This window comes from Scyliorhinus canicula, chromosome 15 (genome assembly GCF_902713615.1).
Source record: "Scyliorhinus canicula chromosome 15, sScyCan1.1, whole genome shotgun sequence".
Classification (NCBI taxonomy): domain Eukaryota; kingdom Metazoa; phylum Chordata; class Chondrichthyes; order Carcharhiniformes; family Scyliorhinidae; genus Scyliorhinus; species Scyliorhinus canicula.
In genome coordinates this window covers 145,348,658-145,373,178 of record NC_052160.1, presented here as the reverse complement: position 1 = coordinate 145,373,178, position 24,521 = coordinate 145,348,658, and the positions used below count along the sequence as shown (strand labels likewise).

Here is a 24,521-nt window from a genome sequence, read left to right as displayed (position 1 = left end):
CTCTCTGCATCTTTGATGATTTGATTGCCTGCAGGTGCTCGCATTCCGGGGCATCTCTGACTGTGTCTATATAAACATTCCTGGAACAAGCCTTTCCATTCACCTGAAGAAGGAGCCGTGCTCCGAAAGCTCGTGTTTGAAACAAACCTGTTGGACTTTAACCTGGTGTTGTAAAACTTCTTACTGTGCTCACCCCAGTCCAACGCCGGCATCTCCACATCGAAGTTAATTTAATCATGAACTTAAAATGTCTCTGCACTCTCAAATTGTACAATGTCATTAGGATGTTACTTGTAACTTGAGAAAATTTCTAATGAGCAGTTTGTTTTTGCCAAAGTGCCACTCAGTTTAAAAATACCTTTAAATTGCACTTTTTCATTTTAGCACTAATTAATTCAGAGCCAATTCCCAGAACATCGAAACAGTCGACAGAAAGGACAGGGCTCCTCCACTATGAAGACAATTACTTTCCTCAATGATTTGACTACAGTAGTCGTTTTCCTTCTGCCTTGTACTTTAGATTTTTTAAATCAATGCGTTGCACTTTTTTTTTTAGTTTTCCCTCACAGGCACACCATGCTCCATCAATTGATTCAATGCTGAATTTTGAGCTTTCAGTAATGTGTTTGGCCATGGGAAGATTTATTTTTCTCGTTTGTTAGTGTGCACCTTCACTCAATTCTTTATCGTGCCGACATCCACAGTTGTGCATGCTTTTGGTTGAGTTGATTCAAATTTCTTAAGGCAAAAAAGATTTTTTTCTTCTAAGTTTGAAACTTTCTACCCAACCGCTTACCCCCTCAGCAGGTGCTGCTGGCTATTTCTCCATGGTGATATCTGGGTCAACGAATCAAGAGAATGATTCAAAATAGCTTTCTCTTCAAATATTTTTCTTCCCTTCCAGGTGAAAATCCACTCAGATATCTGTAGGCTTTTGTCTTCGTGGGTTCTTCCTTCATCCTTTAGATTTTACATGTTTAGCCTTTCACCTAGCTTTCGTATGGATTCTAATTTTTGCTCCTGATTTCCCTACATCAGCAATGGCCCTTCTGTTTTGTCCTCCGATGCTTTATTTTAGTGCTGCCTCCACCGATAGCTGGTTTGAATAGTAGGAGGTGCTACTTTCTTGTTATGTCATTATTTCCTACTTCCTGGGACTGAACAGTCTGATGATAGTTGAAGTGGGGAAGTCAAGGCCTCTGGAATACAAGATCTTCCATGCAGGTGAAACATGCCCCTTTCCTTGCTTATACCATTGGGATAAAGACTAGCAATAGTAGAAAATGGAAGACGTGCTTACTAGTAGCATTAAATAAGTCTTGGTCAAATGTAGCACAAATCAGAAACAATATAACACTATGTTGCTCCAAGGCGATGCTCAGGTCCAAATATTGGAACAAGTGAAGAATGCTTTGACAAAGAGTCATCCAGACTGGAAACGTTAGCTCCCTTCTCTCTCCACAGAGGCTGTCGGACCTGCTGAGATTGCCCAGTGTTTTCTGTTTCAGTTTCAGATTCCAGCATCCACAACAATTTGCTTTTATCTGAAGAATGCAGCGGTTATCTTTCAAATGGATTTTGAAAAGGAAGTTTTGTATTAGATTTATATTTAATGATAAAGGGATAGGGTTACCCATATGATCAATACCTGCTCAAGGGGCTGACTTTGAGACCCATGCCCCATACGTGGACATACAGTATTCTAGTAGGTGTTAGCACCCATCCCTACAGCACACTTATTTCTGGTTAACCTCAACTGTAATTTGCTTGAAACTATGACAGCATTAAGGAAAGTCACATTTGGCAAAATGGCCCATCATTGCTAAAGTTGTAAGATTTAGCAAAGTTATTTTAAAAATCTGATAAATCAGTGCAATGTTCAAGTATTTTGTGATAGCCAGATTAGTTGGTATTTAAATTTTCAACATGAAGGCATTGGTTACTTGTTGTACCCCTCAAAACCAACCTAAATGAGAGAGATGCTTTTTCAGATTTGATTTTTATTTGATGTCAGTAGTTATTTGTGTCAGAACTCGCAATATCTATTGTTTTGGTGAAAATTCCTGATGTATTCCCAGCTTTGTTGACATTCTTGCCCACAGAATTTCTTCTGCTGCATCTACCTGTTTCATTTAAAAGTGGCCCTCATTTGAAGATTTACTAAGGAATTACGTAGTCGATGTAGGAAGCATGCTACTCCACGGTCATGATTTAGTAAACTTTTTGAGCACCGAATATTCTGAAACTTTGTCGCCTCAACTTCAAAAATATGAATCTGATTCCGTGTTTAAGCAGAACTCGAGAAGTTTATAAAGCCATCAAAGTTTCTTACATCTGCAGTATTTAGCAATCGTGTTCTACTCTATGCACCAAACAACATTAGAAAGTAGATTCCGATAATAGATAGGTTTAATAACACTGCATTGGAGGAATAAATCAACCACAGATCCAAATGGAAATTCTTAACTTAAACTCAGTTTCTTCTGGAATTCCTACAGTACACATTCTGTCAATGGAAAAGCACACGAGCATATTTCTCCAGGAGTTAATTGCAATATCCTGGCGTGAGTTACATTCCTTGCAACGCAGACTCAAATATCACAATTGCTGTTAGTAACGTAATGGATTTTAGAAATAAAATGTGGTTACTTTACACAAGTGATAGTGTCTCCAATACACATGGAACATGTCTAGAAATGCTACAGTCATATTAAGTTTGATCTATTCCAGGCTGGGTACCTCACAGCAGTCACTCTGTCAAAGTCTAGATATCCACAGGAAGCTGCTCTTCTCCATTACTCCAAGTCTCTTGTAGCAGCTGTTGTCTCTCTTTTGACTAGTCCCCTGCAACAATGCATCCTTCGTAACAGATTCTCCCTGCAGAATGTGATGTCTAAACTGTGGCGGCCCATCGCTGCAGCTGCTGCTGTTCCAGATGGCAGTGGAAGTCCCTCGATGTAGCTGATGGCTGCTCACTTCTCAACCAGTGTACATGGAATGAAAGGGTAAGATTCATGCAAGGCAGTTCACCTCTCCAGGACTGGGCTGTGGTCCACACTAAACAGTCTTCAGCTGGAAACCTGGCAAGTACAAATTAAACAAAACCCAAAACATTATTTTTAAAAATCGTCTTTACAAGTCACAAAAATCGACCAGCAACAGTATTCAGTATGTTCCCATTAGAACACGACTGGCTTCGTAAAAGATGCCAATGATACTTTGCAGGAACGGACATAAAAGTTACCATTGATAATGTTGAGCAGACAAGAATAGCCAAGGATGTCATAGACATAGAATTTACAGTGCAGTATGAGGCCATTTGGCCCATCGAGTCTGCACCAGCCCTTTGAAAGAACACACTACTTAAGTCCACACCTACACCTCATTCCTGTAAACCAGTAACCCCAGCTACAACTACATTAGAATTTTTATCCATCATTTATTATTCCATAAGATTCCTAGTCCCTAAACTTAGAGAAACTACTGATGCAAAACACACTCAACTGGATTCACAACAAACTCATCTCTCTCCACAGATGCTGCCTGACCTGTTGATTATTTCCAGAATTTTCTGGGGTCTTTTGCTATAGAAAGTGCATTGAGCACTTATACTATTAGGCTAAAAGCTCTTTTTTTTTAAATCTTGCATAAAATGACTTCTGTGCTTTTTCTGGGGTGGTTGATGTCATATCTATACTTAAGAGATTAACAGTGAAATATTATATGACCTCCCTCCCCAAACTGTGCACCAAATTATTTGTGAATGTAACATTACAAATGATGTGCACCATGTTGAAAAGGTGCCAAAATATGTATACCGATAACCTCAAAAAAATATTAATTGGATCTAGTCGTCTTTAATTATTTTATGAAAGAGTGCTGTGCAGTTCTCAAATGGCACATTTCAACGTAGCCAAGAACTTGGGATAGAAATCATGACTAGTGCGGTGTAAAGCTAACCAAAATGATGGTTCTTACTTTAGACAGTCGCTCCCAAGCCAAGTAATGTGTAGTTGCTCAGTTTGGTTAACCAGTGAAATAGAAATTCCAACACATTTGTTTGGATTGCACTTAATTGGAGTAAAAAGGAATTGAATTCAAATTATTTTGCTATACCCAGATATTTTGAGTCACTTAATGCATTTAGTACGAAAGCAGGAATAATCTAAAACTGTGCTGTAATAGCTAGTGTAATAATCATTCTTCATTCACCGTCTTCCAGAAATACACATAATATCCATTTATTTGCAAGACTCATACATGACAGCTCTTGCAAATTTGTTGCAAGACACTCTATTTCCCAGTCTCGGGGGTGGCATGTTGGCACAGTGGTTATCATGGCTGCCTCACAGACCCGGGTTCGATTTCAGCCTCGGGTGACTGGGGTTTGCGTGTTCTCCCCGTGACTGCGTGGATTTCCTCCGGGTGCTCCAGTTTCCTCCCACAGTCCAAAGATGCTGGCCGTGATCAATTCAAAGGGGATAGGGCGAGGGAGAGTGCTTTTTCCAGAGGGCTGGTGCAGACTCAAGGGGCTGAATGGCCTACTTCTGCACTATAGATATTCTATGGAAATTCAGTCTCGGGCACAATCTCATGAGGGCTCTAAAAACTTACCCGTCCTTAGGTACCTGTCCTGGGACTGTGGACACCAGACATGGTCCATCATATTGCTTTGCCAAGCTGCCTTTGTACCTGTCTTGCCTTGCCCAAAGTCTGCTGCTTTTCACACATTCCCTGAAGCCTGCAAAGCTGTTTGCTGCTTTCCTGAGGCTTGCCTACTGCCTGAAGACCACAATTGATGTAGTTTTGCTGGTCTCTGAAGCTACTGCTGCTCGGGTCTTGTTACCTTTGGCTGTGCTTTACCTTGTAATTAACCTCAATAATAATTCCTAAATCTTGTAGCTTTCCACTGTAATCATTAACTCAATAGTGATTGTTACACCGTTTCAATACCAAACCCTTTTGATTTTTCTAGAGTTTCTCTTGATGTATAAGATTGTGGGGTTGACATATCAGGCAAGTTTGATAAAAGTTCCAGTTTCCAGTCATTTACAACAATGATAATATCGTCTGTGCCGATAATTAAAGATGTTTTTTTTGTGCAATATTTTCTAAATTTTCCACCTGTTTGAACCCAACAATGTAAATACACACAATGTGAGAATTCACTGTCAGATTTGAATAATCAAATAATCCAAATTCAAACAATTTGAATTGTGAGGATACCGGATTAAATCTCAATTCAATCATCTACCTGAAAATAATGATAATAGACCAGGATGAAATAAACAGAGTCAACATTTATTCACTGTTGGAGATGCCTGGTTCTTGTGGGTAACATTTTCTTTTAATCGGAAACAGGAAAAACAAAGATGTTCTTCGCTGTGATGAATACTCACTAACAGCAAGTTTCAAAACTCTGTGTTCCTGTGATTTCATTAACAAACTGCTAAATATGGAGACAAACAAGTATTTATCATGCTTTTCATTAAAAGAGGAATTTCAGCTCTTCAATGTCAGGCCAGCTTTAAAAATGGCAAGCAACAAATAATTTAATGGATGATGTATCTGCCATTAAAAGAATGAAAATAAGCAAGTTATTGATTAAGTCTGGCAGGTTTTTATTTTCTATTTGTAGTTCATTCAAAGTGAGGAAGACAGTAGCTGATTTTGTGGCCAGTTTGATGCATTCTGAAAATCTACCATGCTTGTGCGAAGTTCCTCTGCACTGTTTTATTACATGGATTAAATACTGCACTACAGGAATTTAGTACGTGTATGTTAAGAGTTTTAGGTTAACAGCATTAGAATGTTACCACGATCCATGGCTATGTGAAAAGTTTTAATACATTCAAATTTTCTTTTAAAGTCATGAACATTTGAAATGAAAAATACTTTAACATGTAAAAAATCTGTTAATCTTTAAATTATAACTAATTGGCGATGTTATGTTCAAAATGAGTAATACTGATTTATGTTTTTTTTAAAATAAATTTCGAGTATCCAATTATTTTTTTTCCAATTAAAGGGCAATTTAGCGTGGCCAATCCACCTAACCTGCACATCTTTGTGCAAACTCCATACGGACAGTGACCCGGGGCCGAGATTGAACCTGGGTCCCTGGTGCCGTGAGGCATCAGTGCTAACCACTGTGCCGCCCTATACTCATTTATGTTAATCATTCGATCAGTTTCGAATGAAGAATAATTTTGATGTCCTTGTATGATAATTTGGCAGTCACATGATGTGCAATTCTTAACTCAAACACGGAGAGACTTGAGCACACAGAGATTCCCAAACAGCACACTAGCTAACACTCTATAAAATGGCTTCATTGCAAAGCGAACAATGTTTATGGCACATGGAACCTCTCATACAATCATTAAAATGGTTTGTGGCAAAAATATTAAACTTGTGCCACACCATCTGTGCAAACTAATGGTCATCAATACGTCACATTCAGTATTCGGCTTGTTGGCCAACAGGCTACTGTGAAATCAGCTGAATTTATCATCTTGCCATCATCCATTCCTCACCAAGGCAGTAGCATTTCTTTTCTTAATCATTTATTGAATGGAGATATCTGGATGTTGCTACATGATCCATGTAAAGCTAAATTTTGTGTTCCAAAAGACTTTCCAGAGAGATGCACAAGTGGAATATTGTTTGTAGGATTTGCTTTCATATCAGCCTGAGCTGTGAAATTCTTTGCTCTGAACTGATCTTTTCTCAATTCCGCAGAACAGACATAGACCCCGGGCTTGTTGCTAGATTCCGCTGCCATTAAAGAATCGTTTGGTTCGCCTATTTGAAGTGTCTTGAATAAATGTCCCACCCCTGCCAAATTGTCAACTTCTTTTTCATACAACTGGATGGCCAATTGTTCATTATATTTTGTTTCAATTTCGCGAGGTAATTGAGAACTTTTCCTGCTCTCTTCCATTACTAAATGGACTGGATCATCAACTTTGACATTTTCTGCTTTTCCGCCATCATTCTGGTCTTCCAATAGGCCGACTGTGTCGCTGCAGCCTGATCTAACTTTCAAATTCCTGGTCAGTCCTTTCCGAGGGATCCTCTTTTGAGAACACCAAGGGACGGTTATCTTATTTTTTTGTTCTTTCTGTGTGGACTGAGGGGTCCTGGGACTGGGAGTGTGGTGGACTCTGTTGCTTTTGCTGCTGTTCTTTAGCTTTTTGCCACCGAGGAAACGATTTATGACTTTGGACTTTTTAAAACGAAGTGATGTTCCAGGAGAGGAAGAATCATTGCTACCTGCAAAGAAAGAAACATATTTTATGTGTTACTCGGTACTCTTTCAACAGCAATTGAAAATCTAATTTTTAAGTTCATGTACTTTCCAGACTGGCTCCATGTCTGTATCAGTGCAAAGGATGACACAGAGGAGTGTGGCAGGGGGCATTAACACCAACATGGATCTGAAGGATTGAACAGCCTATTTCTGTGCTATACATATTCTTTCTTATTCTATGAACTACCAAGTTTTGCTAATCAAGATGCTTTCCGAAACAGACTATTGAGAAAGAAAAAAGGGCTGATTTTCACAGAACTCCTCTAAGTGAATACATGTAAGGGGTCAGATCGCCCCCCCCCCCCCCCACCCCAGACCCTGGAGCCCGCCCGTGCCGCCAATCCCGCCAGTACCAGAGGTGGTTTAAACCACGCCGCCGGGAAAGGCCTGTCAGCAGCGTGACTTCGGCCCATCGCGCAATTCCCCTGCAGGGCATCCTCTGGGGGCGCTGGGGCCGGAGAGCCCGGCACACTTGACGACGGCACAGCTGTGCCTCCCTATCCCGTGTGCTGACCCCGAGACACGGCCCCATCAGAGGGGTGACCTCGGGGGAGCTGGCGGCCACTGTCCCCACTCCATGGGACGGGTCCGGGTTGGCACTCAGCACCATCCCCTCCCGCTTGGTGTCCATAGGCCCTGGGCTTTGCCTTGGCATGGAGGGGCAGCTGGCTCAAGCCCCGGCTGCTCCTGCATCTTCCGGCTCTGCCAGCCCCGGCGGCTCCCCATGGTCTGCATCAAGGCCCGTCAACACCCTTGGCGATGCTCCTCAGTAACTGGGACAGGCTCTGCAGGGCCATCTGAGAGCGGGATGTGGCCTGCAGAACCTCCTCAAATCCCCCAGTGAGTCAGACATTCTGCCGAGACCCTCAGCCATGGCCATCACCAACTGAGCGACACCTTGGACACCTTTGCTCACGGTGCCCACTACGTGCACCAGGCTCGCCACTACGGTCCCACCCTAGCGGTGTTGGCCTCAGTGTCACTCATTGCCAGCGACATCTCCTGCACCTGTAGACTCTGAGACTCCTTCAAGCGGCTATGGATCTGCTGGAGTGTCGCTGACTCCCTCTGAATGTCCCGACCGATCCTTAACCTCTCCGGTTGTCTCGACGCCATTGCTGCGAGCTGTGGGGTTTGTTATGCAAGTGCTGGTTAAGTGCTGCTTGACCTTGTTTTGGGGGGTGGGGGGGAGGTGCTGCCGAGCACACGGTCCGGGCGAATCAGCTGGTGAGCCTTCATCTGCGGTGAGATGCCTTTGGGGCCTCATTAAGTGGACCAATTAATGTTGAATAGCATTGCCGGCCTCACCACGCTGAGCACTAGGAAGTTCGCGGTAGGTCCCGCTCGCTACCACATTTAGAAATATTTCTGGAGAATCGCGCCCCATGATTCTACGACTCTTTACTGCTGATGCTGCTGACTGGCGTTTAGTTTATGTCCTGCCAGAAGCACTCAGTTCCTGACATCATTCCAGCCTTGGTTCAAACACGGACGAGCTGAAGTCCTGACATAAGAGTGACTACCCTGAAAATCAAAACAACATCTGACCAAGTGTGGAATCAAGGACAAAACTAGAGTCAATGGTAATCAGTGAAAACTCCCCTATCGTCGGAGACTTGCCCAGCACAAAGGAAGGTGGTTGTGATTGTCGGAGATCGATTATTTCTGCAGTTCCTCAGAGGAGTGTGCTCGGCTCAACCGTCCTCAGCTGCTTCATCATACGGTCAGAGGTGGAGACGTTTGCTGATTGCTGTTCAGCACCGTTCTCCACTCCTCAGAATTAGTCTATGTCTGTATGCAGCAAGACCAGGACAATATTCAGGCTTGGGCTGGCGCGTGGCAAGTAACATTCGTGCCAGGCAATAACCATCTCCAACAAGAGAGAATCCTAACCATCTCCCCCTAACATTCAATGGCATTACCATCGCTGAATCCCCCACTATCAACAACTTGAAACTGAACTGCACCATTCAGATAAACACCATAAGAGCAGGTCAGAGGCTGGAAATGCTGCAGAGAGCTCCTGATTCCCGAAATCCTGCCCACCAACCCGCTTGACTGGCACCCCATCCACCACCTTAAACATTGACTCCTCCACAGCAGTGACAGCGTGTGGGCCATCTACACAATGCACTGCAGGAAGGCATTGAGACTGCTTTGGCAGCACCTTCCAAATCAGTGACCTCTACCACCTGGATGGACATGGAAAGCAGATACATGCAAATTCCCCTCCTGATTTGGAAACATATTGCCATTCCTTCACTGTGGCTGGGTCAAAATCCTTCCTTATATCATTATAGGTGTTCCCAAAACACACGGACTACCAAGAAGATGGGTCACCATCAGTTTCTCAAGGTCAATTAAGGATGGACAATAAATATAATAAGATAATAATCTTTACTAATGTCACAAGTAGGTTTACATTAACACTGCACTGAAGTTACTGTGAAAATCCCCTAGTTGCCACACTCTGGCGCCTGTTCGGGTACACCGAGGGAGAATTCAGAATGTCCAATTCACCAATTCAGTTAAGAATCAAGCACATTACTGTAGATCTGGTGTTGTGTATTGGAAAGAGCTATGTGCTCTGTAAGCCACATCAAAAAACAATCTGAAGATACCCCCAGTTAAACAGGCTACTCACAGCCAAATGACTGTTGAGGGCATATTGGGCCTGGCTGGGTAAAGACGACAGATTTCCTTCCTTAAAGGGCATTATTGAATGAGATGGGTTTGTAATGAGAATTCAGTGAGTTCATGATCACCATTACTGATGCTAGGTTTTTTTTAAAAACTCTAAATTTATTTAATTAACTGAATTTATATTTGCCAGCTGCTATGGTGTGATGTGAACTCACGTCTCTGGATCGTTAGTCCAATAATTTAACCAAAATACTATATTCATCACATGGGTTGTATAGATATGGGCTACCCGAATTACAGTAATGTTTTAGAAGTAGTGATGGTTGATAGGTATATAATACGTTACCATGTCTGGGAGTCAGACACTGGTTTTGTTGCTGTCTCTTGGTCATTTTTGAGTACTGCTGCTTCAACGTGGCTGTATGTGTTGTCATTTGCTCGGTGCTGTATGAGGACGATTGATGCTGCAACACATTCTCACCAACTTGAACGATCTTTGTCATGTTACAGTTACCTTTTCGCTTTTCATTTTGAGCTGGCGAAAGAGAACCAAAACACACGATAATTGTTTAAAGTTTTTCATTGAGCGCACAGTTTCTTACTGCATTTTCAGGATTATACACTGAATTGGGCCTGTATCATTATCTGTGTCAGAAGTGAGCATTTATTGCATGTCTATCATACCTCAAACATACTGCACTTGGGAGCATCAAACTTTGTTACATATACAAATTTGGGTTTATAGATTAAAATAGACACGGATCACAAATTTTTAAAAAGAGGAAGAAAGACTCATTTATCTCCTGATGAGATTTACACACAGGTTATGAGGATAGATTGAAGAGGTTGGGAGGATGGCTGAGTGGAGATTTGATAGAGATTATCCAAATCATGAAGGGTCTGGACAGAGTAGATGGGGAGAAATTGTTCTTGCTTGGAAAAGGATCAAGAACGAGAGGGCAGATTTAAAATGATTTGCAAAAATAGCAAACGTGGTTTGAGAAAAAAACAGCAGCTTCTGCAGAAGGCGGTTAGATTTCAGCATTAATTTGACAGACAGTAAACAGCAGGTCGTTACCGAAAGGATCTCTCTCTCTCTCTCTTCAAACAATCTTTTAAAATAACTCTTTATCCAGAGGTCGGAAGTAATTCTGTGTTTGCTAACTTTATTTAAAAATGGTTTTTGACCTATGATGGGTTTTGCTTGATTGGAGATAGAGAAGGTATCAGTTAGGAGTTAAAGTGTTTAATTTTCTTGTTGGGAAACCAAATGTTGGGATCTGGTCCAGGATCATAATAGCAGCTGAGATTAACAACAGCGCTGGAGTAACGTGAACCAGGTGAAGAGACCATGCCAGAGGCGTTCCGGTAAGCACAACCCCCAGGGAGGAGAGGGACAATACCCTGGCAGTGCCCCCTGGGGGCAGTGCTGGGGGAGGCTTCCTCTGGTACAGCCCATGGGGTGGAGGGTTTCCCTGTGTCTGTGCGGTGGAAGGTTCCCCACATTGGGGGGGGGGTTCTCTGTGGGGGGGATTCTGAGTTTTAATTTTTGCTGCTTAATTTCGGGGTGCCCTTGAGAAATCCGCGTTACTGACTAGGATGTCATTTGTGCTTTGAGTCTAAAAAACCAAATGCAGACTCTTGAGCAAGCTCATTCTGTTTCTCTGTCACCAGCCAGCTTTAGAACCGTGTTGACCTGGTCCTGACAACAGCTGTGCCAGACACACATGGCCCAAAGTAACTAGCAATGGATCTGCTTTTATCATAGAAATAAGTGTTGTTGAAGCTGCCTTTCAGAAGTGTCAAATGGCTTAAACATATTCCCTGTTTGTATTATTTTGTCTCCAAGAAAACAAAATGAGCGACGTTCAATGGAATGAACCAAGTTGGAATTAGAGTGAAAGTGTTATTGAGGCACAGAGGAGGCCGCTCTGTCCATCAAGGTTATGCTGGGTGATTAACTCTGGTCAACCGTCTGTCATTTCCACCGCTTTAACCCAGTTTCTTTTCCATTTGAATATATTCATTTTCAATTCCTTTTCCCATCTCCCCAATCTATTCTCAGTGGTGATATCATTTTTGCTACTCCCCTGCTTCACCAAAGATTTAGTTTACTATATATATAAATATATAATCTATTTTAGTAGTTTTTAGATCTATTTTTTGAAGCAACACTCTGACTCCCCGAACCATGGGTGGGATTCTCCAATCCCGCGGCAGAGTGCCCGTGCCGTTGTAAACGCCGTCGAAACGGGCCGACCTGACCTGGTCTGCAAAAGGGGCCAGCCCGGCACTGGAGCGGTTCACACTGCTCCAGCTGCTGATCCTGGCACGAACTGGGCACCGCGGGATCCGTGCATGCGCAGTGGCACCGGCGCAGTGGCTTCCTTCAACGTGCCGGCCCCAACGCAACATGGCCGCCCCCCCCGACCCTTCCAGGCTGAGGTTCCGGCAGCTGAGAGCAGGTGTGGACGGTGCCGCTCGGCCCATCCCGGGCCGGCCGCGTAGAGCGGACCCTGACCGGCGCCGCGCCAACCACGCCTGCGCCGATTCTCCGCTTCGTATCGGGGCGGCGCTGGGCCGCGGTGATTCTCCGGCCCAGCCCAGGCTGTGAGAATCCTGCCCCCTGTAACTCGCTCTCCAAACCACTTCCTATAATATTGATGTTGCTGATCTTCCGCTGGGACTCTCCCTCCCCATTGGGTGTATTTAGTCTTTGGTTCGGACATTCTCCCCCTTCATTTATTTTCCTGTGTCCCCCTCAGACCCTCTCCACAATGGTCACAGCAGGAACCGAGCTGGACAGCATCGCCCTGTTACCTGTTTCCCGACAGTCCTGTGGATTCTGTGCACGTGGGAAGCCCCCGTCATTCTCATTTGATCCTTTTCTCTTACATTGAGTTTCCTTCAAGTGGCAGCTGTCAGGGTACAAACAAGAGACGTAACAAATTGTTACTTTACAAGAGAATAAAATTAAGCATTGTCTACTTTTAATGATGGAAGGGAAATACCTTGAGGCAGCGACCTTTGCCTGGAATGGCAGAACTCTGTACTTCTCTCTCAGTTCAACAACTTGTGGAAAGGGGAAAGTTGCCATTGAATAGACCGCCTGCAAGATATGTAGCAACGTTTTTAGATCTACAAACCAAAATATAATTCAAGTTGATAAATTCTATGCAGGAAGGAGGCTGTATTATTTTACTGGTGCTGTTCCTGTGAATCTTTCTGACTTGATAAAAGCATTGTTAAAAGTCAGCATAGATATCCCTCAGCCAGATCGGGTGCAGCACCATCCAATCCCCTCGGCCCCAGCAGCGCATCCGTGACCAAATGTAGCCATTTCCTACAGATATCAGACCCAGCCGCACGCGTGCAGAAGCCAAGAGCGGATTCATCACCCTCAACTCCACAAAAAACAAAAGAAAATCCACAAGAACTGCTGTTGCAGTGGGAATTACATCCACACAAGGCAACCTAACCCCCTTCCAGGCCCAGAACAGAATCAATATCAACCATATAGTTCCAGGACCTGCAGCAACAAGTCAGAGTTATTCTCGGACACAGGATCTCCCACAGAGAAGGAGGAGGAGAGGACAGACTAATGACCTACCCACAGGATCTCCCACAGAGAAGGAGGAGGAGAGGACAGACTAATGACCTACCAGAGATAACCCACAGAGTTCAGGATGCGGCTGGCCCAATTCACCACAGCTTTCGTGAAGCATCTGTTGCTCAGTTTGCTGCTGTTTCCAGTCTAGTGGGAGCTTCAGCTCGAACTGAGATGATGTGAGGAAGTGGAGCTGCAGTATTTGCTTCCCCATCCCCAATCCCTACCTGTCCCTCCAACCCTACCTGTCCCTCCAACCCTACCTGTCCCTCCAACCCTACCTGCCCCTCCAACCCTACCTGTCCCTCCAACCCTACCTGCCCCTCCAACCCTACCTGTCCCTCCAACCCTACCTGCCCCTCCAACCCTACCTGCCCCTGCAACTCTACCTGCCCCTCCAACCCTACCTGTCCCTCCAACCCTACCTGCCCCTCCAACCCTACCTGCCCCTGCAACTCTACCTGCCCCTCCAACCCTACCTGTCCCTCCAACCCTACCTGCCCCTCCAACCCTACCTGCCCCTCCAACCCTACCTGCCCCTGCAACCCTACCTGCCCCTCCAAACCTACCTGTCCCTCCAACCCCACCTGCCCCTCCAACCCTACCTGCCCCTCCAACCCTACCTGTCCCTCCAACCCTACCTGTCCCTCCAACCCTACCTGTCCCTCCAACCCTACCTGTCCCTCCAACCCTACCTGTCCCTCCAACCCTACCTGCCCCTCCAACCCTACCTGTCCCTCCAACCCTACCTGCCCCTCCAATCCTACCTGCCCCTCCAACCCTACCTGCCCCTCTAATCCTACCTGCCCCTCTAATCCTACCTGTCCCTCCAGCCCTACCTGTCCCTCCAACCCTACCTGCCCCTCCAACCCTACCTGTCCCTCCAACCCTACCTGCCCCTCCAACCCTACCTGCCCCTCCAATCCTACCTGTCCCTCCAACCCTACCTGTCCCTCCAACCCTACCTATCCCTCCAACCCTACCTGTCCCTCCAACCCTACCTGTCCCTCCAACCCTACCTGTCCCTCCAACCCTACCTGTCCCTCCAACCCTACCTGCCCCTCCAACCCTACCTGTCCCTCCAACCCTACCTGCCCCTCCAATCCTACCTGTCCCTCCAACCCTACCTGCCCCTCCAACCCTACCTGTCCCTCCAACCCTACCTGCCCCTCCAATCCTACCTGTCCCTCCAACCCTACCTATCCCTCCAACCCTACCTGTCCCTCCAACCCTACCTGTCCCTCCAACCCTACCTGCCCCTGCAACCCTACCTGCCCCTCCAAACCTACCTGTCCCTCCAACCCCACCTGCCCCTCCAACCCTACCTGCCCCTCCAACCCTACCTGTCCCTCCAACCCTACCTGTCCCTCCAACCCTACCTGTCCCTCCAACCCTACCTGTCCCTCCAACCCTACCTGTCCCTCCAACCCTACCTGCCCCTCCAACCCTACCTGTCCCTCCAACCCTACCTGCCCCTCCAATCCTACCTGCCCCTCCAACCCTACCTGCCCCTCTAATCCTACCTGCCCCTCTAATCCTACCTGTCCCTCCAGCCCTACCTGTCCCTCCAACCCTACCTGCCCCTCCAACCCTACCTGTCCCTCCAACCCTACCTGCCCCTCCAACCCTACCTGCCCCTCCAATCCTACCTGTCCCTCCAACCCTACCTGTCCCTCCAACCCTACCTATCCCTCCAACCCTACCTGTCCCTCCAACCCTACCTGTCCCTCCAACCCTACCTGTCCCTCCAACCCTACCTGTCCCTCCAACCCTACCTGCCCCTCCAACCCTACCTGTCCCTCCAACCCTACCTGCCCCTCCAATCCTACCTGTCCCTCCAACCCTACCTGTCCCTCCAACCCTACCTGTCCCTCCAACCCTACCTGCCCCTCCAACCCTACCTGTCCCTCCAACCCTACCTGCCCCTCCAACCCTACCTGACCCCCGCCCCCCCCAACCTACCGGATCTCTCCCCCCCCCCCCCCCCCTTCATTGGGCAAGCTGATACTCATGAAGAATGTTTGAAGTGGGTGCAGCCACTGTCTCTGTCCGGAGCTCCTCCTACGTCGGTGTGGTGCTGCCATGTGGGGCGAGGGTGGATGTATGTATGTGCGTACTGATGATTTTGTATCTTGTGCCTGTTTTTGATATGTGATCGTTGAAGCGTGTTGAAGCCTGGTGCCTTGCGACTGTTTTTGATCTGTAACTGTTGAAGTATATGGAGGCTTTGTGCCTTGTGACAGCTTTTTGATCTGTAACTGCAGAATTGTTTGATGGAACCAAAATAGTTCCATCAACAAGAAGGAAATAAGCCACTCAGCCAACAAGAGGACAAATCACCCCCTGGGGGAATGAGGGGGTATAAACCTTCGAGCAGAAACTTGAGTAAGGATAATCTTTCCGGTCCCAATCGAAGGGGGGAGGCCGCCTGCCCCAGGATGAAATGAATGGTCAAGACGCCCTCCCCCCACCCCAATAGGGCTCCCTGAGGGACGGCTTATCCTTTCTTCCCCGGCACCAGGGGGCCCAGCTCACCACCCAGCCCACCACCCAGGCCCAACCAGGAGAAAGGCCAGCACCAACCTAAAAATAACGAACACAACACCAATACCCAACCAGCCTCAACATAAACCAGCACAAAACCTCACTTCCAAGTAGCTCAGGGGAAAGACAGAGAGAAACCCAATGGAGGAGCCAACCAGGGAGACGCCCAATGGGGGATCTGACCTTCGGGACCTCCTGGAGGAGAAAAAGGAAGAGACAGTGAATCTTCAGAACACAGCCAGCTTCTCAGGCAGCTTCCCGAGACACACCAACAAGGAGCAGAGCCAGCCACCAGTCGCTAAGGGGGGATAGTCACACCTCGGTACTTCCCAGGACACAGAACAAACTGTGTTCCCCGAGATAGAAAAGCACGAAATGTGCACTCGGATGAAAAGACAGATTAGAAGCTGAGCTGAGCCAGAGGGAACGCAAACACAGCGGCTCCCGACCTCACCTCATGTAACCCCCTTTACTGTTTAAATATCAGATGGAAAGTGATGAACCTGGTTTCCCAGTAACTCTCCCGAACGGCCTGAGGCTGCGACCCTGGCAGGTGGGAAGGTTTCTGGTCATTTCTAACACCCCATGTCATAAGACATTGGAATAAAAATGTGACAGAAATGTCAAATATTTATATTCCCCTTTATTTATATAATTAAAAAAAATAAATTTAGATTACCCAATTCATTTTTGCCCAATTAAGGGGCAATTTAGCGTGTCCAATCCACCTACCCTGCACATCTTTGGGTTGTGGGGGTGAAACCCACGCAGACACGGGGAGAATGTGCAAACTCCACACGGACAGTGACCCAGAGCCGGGATCGAACTCGGCGCCGTGAGGCTGTAGTGCTAACCACTGCGCCGCCGTGCTGCCCCATTTATATAATGATGAAGGCAGCCCTTCTTGATGAAAACTGCTGCTTTAAAACTCTTGTTTGAAATCTGACGCTCCAGATAACTGCTGCTAATAACTACAGCCACTCCCAACACAACCTGGCTATGGAAATTAATTTGGGAACAATTACCCGAGCCTGCTCGAGGCAACATGTCCCAATGAAGCCAAGTTGCCAGATTTCCACGGTCAGGGGCTGGTTTAGCTCACTCAGCTAAATCGCTGGCTTTTAAAGCAGACCAAGCGGGCCAGCAGCTCGGTTCGATTTCCGTACCAGCCTCCCCGAACAGGCGCCGGAATGTGGCGACTAGGGGCTTTTCACAGTAACTTCATTTGAAGCCTACTCGTGACAATAAGCGATTTTCATTTTCATTTTCTTGGGAGTCAGTCCATTGCCTGAAGAATGTTGTGTGTGGAGCAAAGTAATGAGAACAACATTTTCAGATGTGATGAAAGAAACATTCTTGCTCTATCTTGCTTACAATGGTTTGTAAACTCACAGCACAATGTCTGAATCTCTGTGAAATAATCAGGTCAATGCTGGACAGGAGGTGTGCGCGCTGTGGAGAGTTTGTTGGGCGTATATCCAATCACCACTGTGGGGCCTGTCAGCAGAGTGAGGTTACATGCCAACAAGTCTGTACGTGACCTTTACTGCAGCAATTTTTGCATTCAGCGCATTATTGAAGTACTAAGACTCACATATAGTCAGAACATTAGGTATTCCAGTCAGCAGTCAGTGATTATTGATGATTAGATATAATTCGATTGTATCGGGGCTTATAAATCCTTCCTTAGCAAGAGGAACATCTTCATTCAAAAGATCTATAATAAAATTATCAATAATCTTCGAAAGCTGTTTTTGGAATGGGTGAGGAGCGTGGGTCAGAAAACGCTGTCGGGCACATGTTAATTTAACAGATATGGGCCAGGATTTTACATGGTGCAGAATGTCTGCCCAATGATGGAAATGTGTGGGCAAGCCAGGCCCCAACCGACCCTGGAAGCCACGGCCTTATTCGACTGTCCTCAGGCAGTTCATCGATTGTGGCCATGGTTCCCACTCCCTCAGAGGGAGAATGCCTTGTCCCCGAACGCAGCTCCCATTCGGAGGCCTGGCAGCTCTTTAGTCCCATAGTCCCGAAGGTGCCACTGGGAGCAGTGGCCACAGCTGGAACTGCAGCCAACCTGGACGAGCCACCGTCAGAGAGGCCTGGTGCAGAAAGATGGGCTCAGAAATTGATGGGGCCAATCAAGCCGGCCTGGGGAAGGTGGGGGATGGAGGGGAAGGAGTCCATCATGTGGGCAGGTATCTCTTCTGGCGGGGGCTGCACTTGGGGTCTATTGATGGACCACAAGGTGCTCGGAGCCCACAAAGGAAGCTGCCAGGATTTAGAGTGGCCTCTCCAGGTGGGGTATAGCTCACTCCCCACGAGTAAAACAGTAAAACGGCCAAATTAAAACCAAACTTTATAACCAATTTATTTCAAATTACAACCAGCTTTTGTTGTGGATTTAAATTCCACAAAGAAGAGTTTAACAGAATATTTAAACTTATTTCACAGTAAACAATTACAATTGGAAGAGGGGCAGTTTTAATTTAATCCACGTTCTGAATAAATCAAAGGGTATTTTACAACAGGACCACAATTCCAAATATGAATAGAAAAATACAACAAATTTGTAAATATGTCTGAATTAAAGTCAGTGAAAATGGTAATAACCTGGTCAACACAAAGTGGTAAGAGGCAGGACACAGAATCTGAAAACGAAAGAGCTTTGCATTCATCGCACACAATGTGACCTATTGCTTCAGGAGCAATGAAGTCCTTTTGAGGACTTGTCGCTGTTATGGAAAAAAAGCAGCTCAATTCTGCACAGCAAGCTCCCACAAACAGTAATGAGTAAATAAGCAGATACGTTCTGCGTTGCTTCGAGTACGGCCATGGGGTCCCCCAGACAGACGGTGACAGGACCTGTTTAATGTCTCATCCAAAGGGCAGCAGCCAGCACTCCCTCACTGAAATATCACCTCGATCGATCAGACCTTCCCTTGTCTTCTGAAACCTCACCCCTCCTCCCAACTTCTAACAAATGTTGCACTGGGAGTGGCAGTGGGATGCCCTGGGAGTGGCAGAGTGATGCCCTGTGGGTGGCAGTGCGATGCCCTGGGAGTGGCAGAGTGATGCCCTGGGAGTGGCAGTGCGATGCCCTAGGAGTGGCAGTGTGATGCCCTGGGAGTGGCAGTGCGATGCCCTGGGAGTGGCAGTGAGATGCCCTGGGAGTGGCAGAGCGATGCCCTGGGAGTGGCAGTGTGATGCCCTGGGAGTGGCAGAGCGATGCCCTGGGAGTGGCAGTGGGATGCCCTGGGAGTGGCAGAGTGATGCCCTGGGAGTGGCAGTGCGATGCCCTGGGAGTGGCAGTGCGATGCCCTGGGAGTCGCAGTGCGATGCCCTGGGAGTTACAGTGTGATGCCCTGGGAGTGGCAGTGTGATGCCCTGGGAGTGGCAGTGTGATGCCCTGGGAGTTACAGTGCGATGCCCTGGGAGTGGCAGTGTGATGCCCTGGGAGTGGCAGTGCGATGCCCTGGGAGTGGCAGTGTGATGCCCTGGGAGTGGCAGTGTGATGCCCTGGGAGTGGCAGTGTGATGCCCTGGGAGTGGCAGTGTGATGCCCTGGGAGTGGCAGAGCAATGCCCTGGAAGTGGCAGTGTGATTCCCTGGGAGTGGCAGTGTGATGCCCTGGGAGTGGCAGTGTGATGCCCTGGGAGTGGCAGTTCGATGCCCTGGGAGTTACAGTGTGATGCCCTGGGAGTGGCAGTGTGAAGCCCTGGGAGTGGCAGTGTGATGCCCTGGGAGTTACAGTGTGATGCCCTGGGAGTGGCAGTGTGATGCCCTGGGAGTGGCAGCGTGATGCCCTGCGAGTGGCCGAGCGATGCCCTGGGAGTGGCAGAGCGATGCCCTGGGAGTGGCAGTGAGATGCCCTGGGAGTGACAGTGGGATGCCCTGGGAGTGACAGTGGGATGCCCTGGGAGTGGCAGTGTGATGCCCTGGGAGTGGCAGTGCGATGCCATGGGAGTGGCAGTGTGATGCCATGGGAGTGGCAGTGTGATGCCCTGGGAGTGGCAGAGTGATGCCCTGGGAGTGGCAGTGTGATGCCCTGGGAGTGGCAGTGTGATGCCCTGGGAGTGGCAGTGTGATGCCCTGGGAGTGGCAGTGCGATGCCCTGGGAGTGGCAGTGTGATGCCCTGGGAGTGGCAGTGTGATGCCCTGGGAGTGGCAGTGCGATGCTCTGGGAGTGGCAGTGCGATGCCCTGGAGGTGGCAGTGCGATGCCCTGGGAGTGGCAGTGCGATGCCCTGGGAGTGGCAGTGTGATGCCCTGGGAGTGGCAGAGTGATGCCCTGGGAGTGGCAGAGCGATGCCCTGGGAGTGGCAGTGCGATGCCCTGGGAGTGGCAGTGCGATGCCCTGGGAGTGGCAGTGTGATGCCCTGGGAGTGGCAGTGTGATGCCCTGGGAGTGGCAGTGTGATGCCCTGGGAGTGGCAGTGTGATGCCCTGGGAGTGGCAGTGTGATGCCCTGGGAGTTACAGTGCGATGCCCTGGGAGTGGCAGTGTGATGCCCTGGGAGTGGCAGTGTGATGCCCTGGGAGTGGCAGTGCGATGCCCTGGGAGTGGCAGTGTGATGCCCTGGGAGTGGCAGTGCGATGCCCTGGGAGTGGCAGTGCGATGCCCTGGGAGTGGCAGTGTGATTCCCTGGGAGTGGCAGAGCGATGCCCTGGGAGTGGCAGAGAGATGCCCTGGGAGTGGCAGAGCGATGCCCTGGGAGTGGCAGTGCGATGCCGTGGGAGTGGCAGTGAGATGCCCTGGGAGTGGCAGTGTGATGCCCTGGGAGTGGCAGTGCGATGCCCTGGGAGTGGCAGAGCGATGCCCTGGGAGTGGCAGTGCGATGCCGTCGGAGTGGCAGTGTGATGCCCTGGGAGTGGCAGTGCGATGCCCTGGGAGTGACAGTGTGATGCCCTGGGAGTGGCAGTGTGATGCCGTGGGAGTGGCAGTGTGATGCCCTGGGAGTGGCAGAGCGATGCCCTGGGAGTGGCAGTGCGATGCCGTGGGAGTGGCAGTGCGATGCCCTGGGAGTGGCAGAGTGATGCCCTGGGAGTGGCAGTGTGATGCCCTAGGAGTGGCAGAGAGATGCCCTGGGAGTGGCAGAGCGATGCCCTGGGAGTGGCAGTGTGATTCCCTGGGAGTGGCAGTATGATGCCCTGGGAGTGGCAGTGTGATGCCCTGGGAGTGGCAGTGTGATGCCCTGGGAGTGGCAGTGCGATGCCCTGGGGGTGGCAGTGCGATGCCCTGGGAGTGGCAGTGCGATGCCCTGGGAGTGGCAGTGTGATGCCCTGGGAGTGGCAGAGTGATGCCCTGGGAGTGGCAGAGCGATGCCCTGGGTGTGGCAGTGCGATGCCCTGGGAGTGGCAGTGCGATGCCCTGGGAGTGGCAGTGTGATGCCATGGGAGTTACAGTGCGATGCCCTGGGAGTGGCAGTGTGATGCCCTGGGAGTGGCAGTGTGATGCCCTGGGAGTGGCAGTGCGATGCCCTGGGAGTGGCAGTGCGATGCCCTGGGAGTGGCAGTGTGATGCCCTGGGAGTGGCAGAGCGATGCCCTGGGAGTGCCAGAGAGATGCCCTGGGAGTGGCAGAGCGATGCCCTGGGAGTGGCAGTGTGATGCCCTGGGAGTGGCAGTGTGATGCCCTGGGAGTGGCAGAGCGATGCCCTGGGAGTGGCAGTGCGATGCCCTGGGAGTGACAGTGTGATGCCCTGGGAGTGGCAGTGTGATGCCGTGGGAGTGGCAGTGTGATGCCCTGGGAGTGGCAGTGTGATGCCCTGGGAGTGGCAGTGTGATGCCCTGGGAGTGGCAGTGTGATGCACTGGGAGTGGCAGTGTGATGCCCTGGGAGTGGCAGTGCGATGCCCTGGGAGTGACAGTGTGATGCCCTGGGAGTGGCAGTGTGATGCCGTGGGAGTGGCAGTGTGATGCCCTGGGAGTGGCAGAGCGATGCCCTGGGAGTGGCAGTGCGATGCCGTGGGAGTGGCAGTGCGATGCCCTGGGAGTGGCAGAGTGATGCCCTGGGAGTGGCAGTGTGATGCCCTAGGAGTGGCAGAGAGATGCCCTGGGAGTGGCAGAGCGATGCCCTGGGAGTGGCAGTGTGATTCCCTGGGAGTGGAAGTGTGATGCCCTGGGAGTGGCAGTGAGATGCCCTGGGAGTGGCAGAGCGATGCCCTGGGAGTGGCAGTCTGATTCCCTGGGAGTGGCAGAGTGATGCCCTGGGAGTGGCAGTGTGATGCCCTGGGAGTGGCAGTGTGATTCCCTGGGAGTGGCAGTGCGATGCCCTGGGAGTGGCAGTGGGATGCCCTGGGAGTGGCAGTGTGATTCCCTGGGAGTGGCAGTGTGATGCCCTGGGAGTGGCAGTGTGATTCCCTGGGAGTGGCAGTGTGATGCCTGGGAGTGGCAGAGTGATGCCCTGGGAGTGGCAGTGCGATGCCCTGGGAGTGGCAGAGCGATGCCCTGGGAGTGGCAGTGTGATGCCCTGGGAGTGGCAGTGGGATGCCCTGGGAGTGGCAGTGTGATTCCCTGGGAGTGGCAGAGCGATGCCCTGGGAGTGGCAGTGTGATGCCCTGGGAGTGGCAGTGTGATGCCCTGTGAGTGGCAGTGTGATTCCCTGGGAGTGGCAGAGCGATGCCGTGGGAGTGGCAGTGTGATGCCCTGGGAGTGGCAGTGCGATGCCCTGGGAGTGGCAGTGTGATTCCCTGGGAGTTACAGTGTGATGCCCTGGGAGTGGCAGTGGGATGCCCTGGGAGTGGCAGTGTGATTCCCTGTGAGTGGCAGAGCGATGCCGTGGGAGTGGCAGTGCGATGCCCTGGGAGTGGCAGTGTGATTCCCTGGGAGTGGCAGTGTGATGCCGTGGGAGTGGCAGTGTGATGCCCTGGGAGTGGCAGTGCGATGCCCTGGGAGTGGCAGTGTGATGCCCTGGGAGTGGCAGTGCGATGCCCTGGGAGTGGCAGTGTGATGCCCTGGGAGTGGCAGTGTGATGCCCTGGGAATGGCAGAGCGATGCCCTGGGAGTGGCAGTGTGATGCCCTGGGAGTGGCAGTGCGATGCCGTGGGAGTGGCAGTGTGATTCCCTGGGAGTGGCAGTGTGATTCCCTGGGAGTGGCAGTGTGATTCCCTGGGAGTGGCAGTGTGATGCCCTGGGAATGGCAGAGCGATGCCCTGGGAGTGGCAGAGTGATGCCCTGGGAGTGGCAGTGAGATGCCGTGGGAGTGGCAGTGTGATGCCCTGGGAATGGCAGTGTGATGCCCTGGGAGTGACAGTGTGATGCCCTGGGAGTGGCAGAGTGATGCCCTGGGAGTGGCAGTGAGATGCCGTGGGAGTGGCAGTGTGATGCCCTGGGAGTGGCAGTGTGATGCCCTGGGAGTGGCAGTGTGATGCCCTGGGAGTGGCAGAGAGATGCCCTGGGAGCGGCAGTGCGATGCCCTGGGAGTGGCAGAGCGATGCCCTGGGAGTGGCAGAGCGATGCCGTGGGAGTGGCAGAGCGATGCCGTGGGAGTGGCAGAGCGATGCCGTGGGAGTGGCAGTGTGATGCCCTGGGAGTGGCAGTGTGATGCCCTGGGAGGGGTAGTGTGATGCCCTGGGAGTGGCAGTGCGATGCCCTGGGAGTTACAGTGTGATGCCCTGGGAGTGGCAGTGTGATTCCCTGGGAGTGGCAGAGCGATGCCCTGGGAGTGGCAGTGAGATGCCCTGGGAGTGGCAGAGCGATGCCCTGGGAGTGGCAGTGTGATTCCCTGGGAGTGACAGTGCGATGCCCTGGGAGTGGCAGTGCGATGCCCTGGGAGTGGCAGAGCGATGCCCTGGGAGTGGCAGAGCGATGCCCTGGGAGTGGCAGTGTGATGCCCTGGGAGTGGCAGAGCGATGCCCTGGGAGTGGCAGTGTGATGCCCTGGGAGTGGCAGTGTGATGCCCTGGGAGTGGCAGTGTGATGCCCTGGGAGTTCCAGTGTGATGCCCTGGGAGTTCCAGTGTGATGCCCTGGGAGTGGCAGAGCGATGCCCTGGGGGTGGCAGTGCTATGCCCTGGGAGTGGCAGTGTGATGCCCTGTGAGTGGCAGTGTGATGCCGTGGGAGTGGCAGTGCTATGCCCTGGGAGTGGCAGAGTGATGCCCTGGGAGTGGCAGTGTGATGCCCTGGGAGTGGCAGTGTGATGCCCTGGGAGTGGCAGTGTGATGCCGTGGGAGTGGCAGTGTGATGCCCTGGGAGTGGCAGTGTGATGCCCTGGGAGTGGCAGTGTGATGCCGTGGGAGTGGCAGTGTGATGCCCTGGGAGTTACAGTGTGATGCCCTGGGAGTGGTAGTGTGATGCCCTGGGAGTGGCAGTGTGATGCCCTGGGAGTGGCAGTGTGATCCCCTGGGAGTGGCAGTGTGATGCCCTGGGAGTGGCAGTGCGATGCCCTGGGAGTGGCAGAGCGATGCCCTGGGAGTGG

The 24,521-nt window shown here is 50.1% G+C and overlaps 1 protein-coding gene across 3 annotated transcripts in view; it reads right to left on the bottom strand.

The window, feature by feature from the left end:
* Positions 1-233: 233 nt before the first annotated feature.
* Positions 234-24,521, bottom strand: part of LOC119978242 (TBC1 domain family member 30-like) — a 130,491-nt gene continuing 106,203 nt past the window's right edge. For 2 of the 3 annotated variants that reach the window (XM_038819717.1, XM_038819715.1), the window contains exons 9-12: positions 12,967-13,064; positions 12,776-12,873; positions 10,302-10,490; positions 5,281-7,275 (exon numbers count right to left, since the gene is read on the bottom strand). In XM_038819717.1, coding sequence (XP_038675645.1) covers positions 6,563-7,275; positions 10,302-10,490; positions 12,776-12,873; positions 12,967-13,064 — 1,098 coding nt within the window. In that variant the 3' untranslated portion in view covers positions 5,281-6,562. Of the gene's footprint in view, positions 3,081-5,280; positions 7,276-10,301; positions 10,491-12,775; positions 12,874-12,966; positions 13,065-24,521 lie in introns of those variants that run through there. The other variant, XM_038819716.1, reaches the window with a different exon arrangement.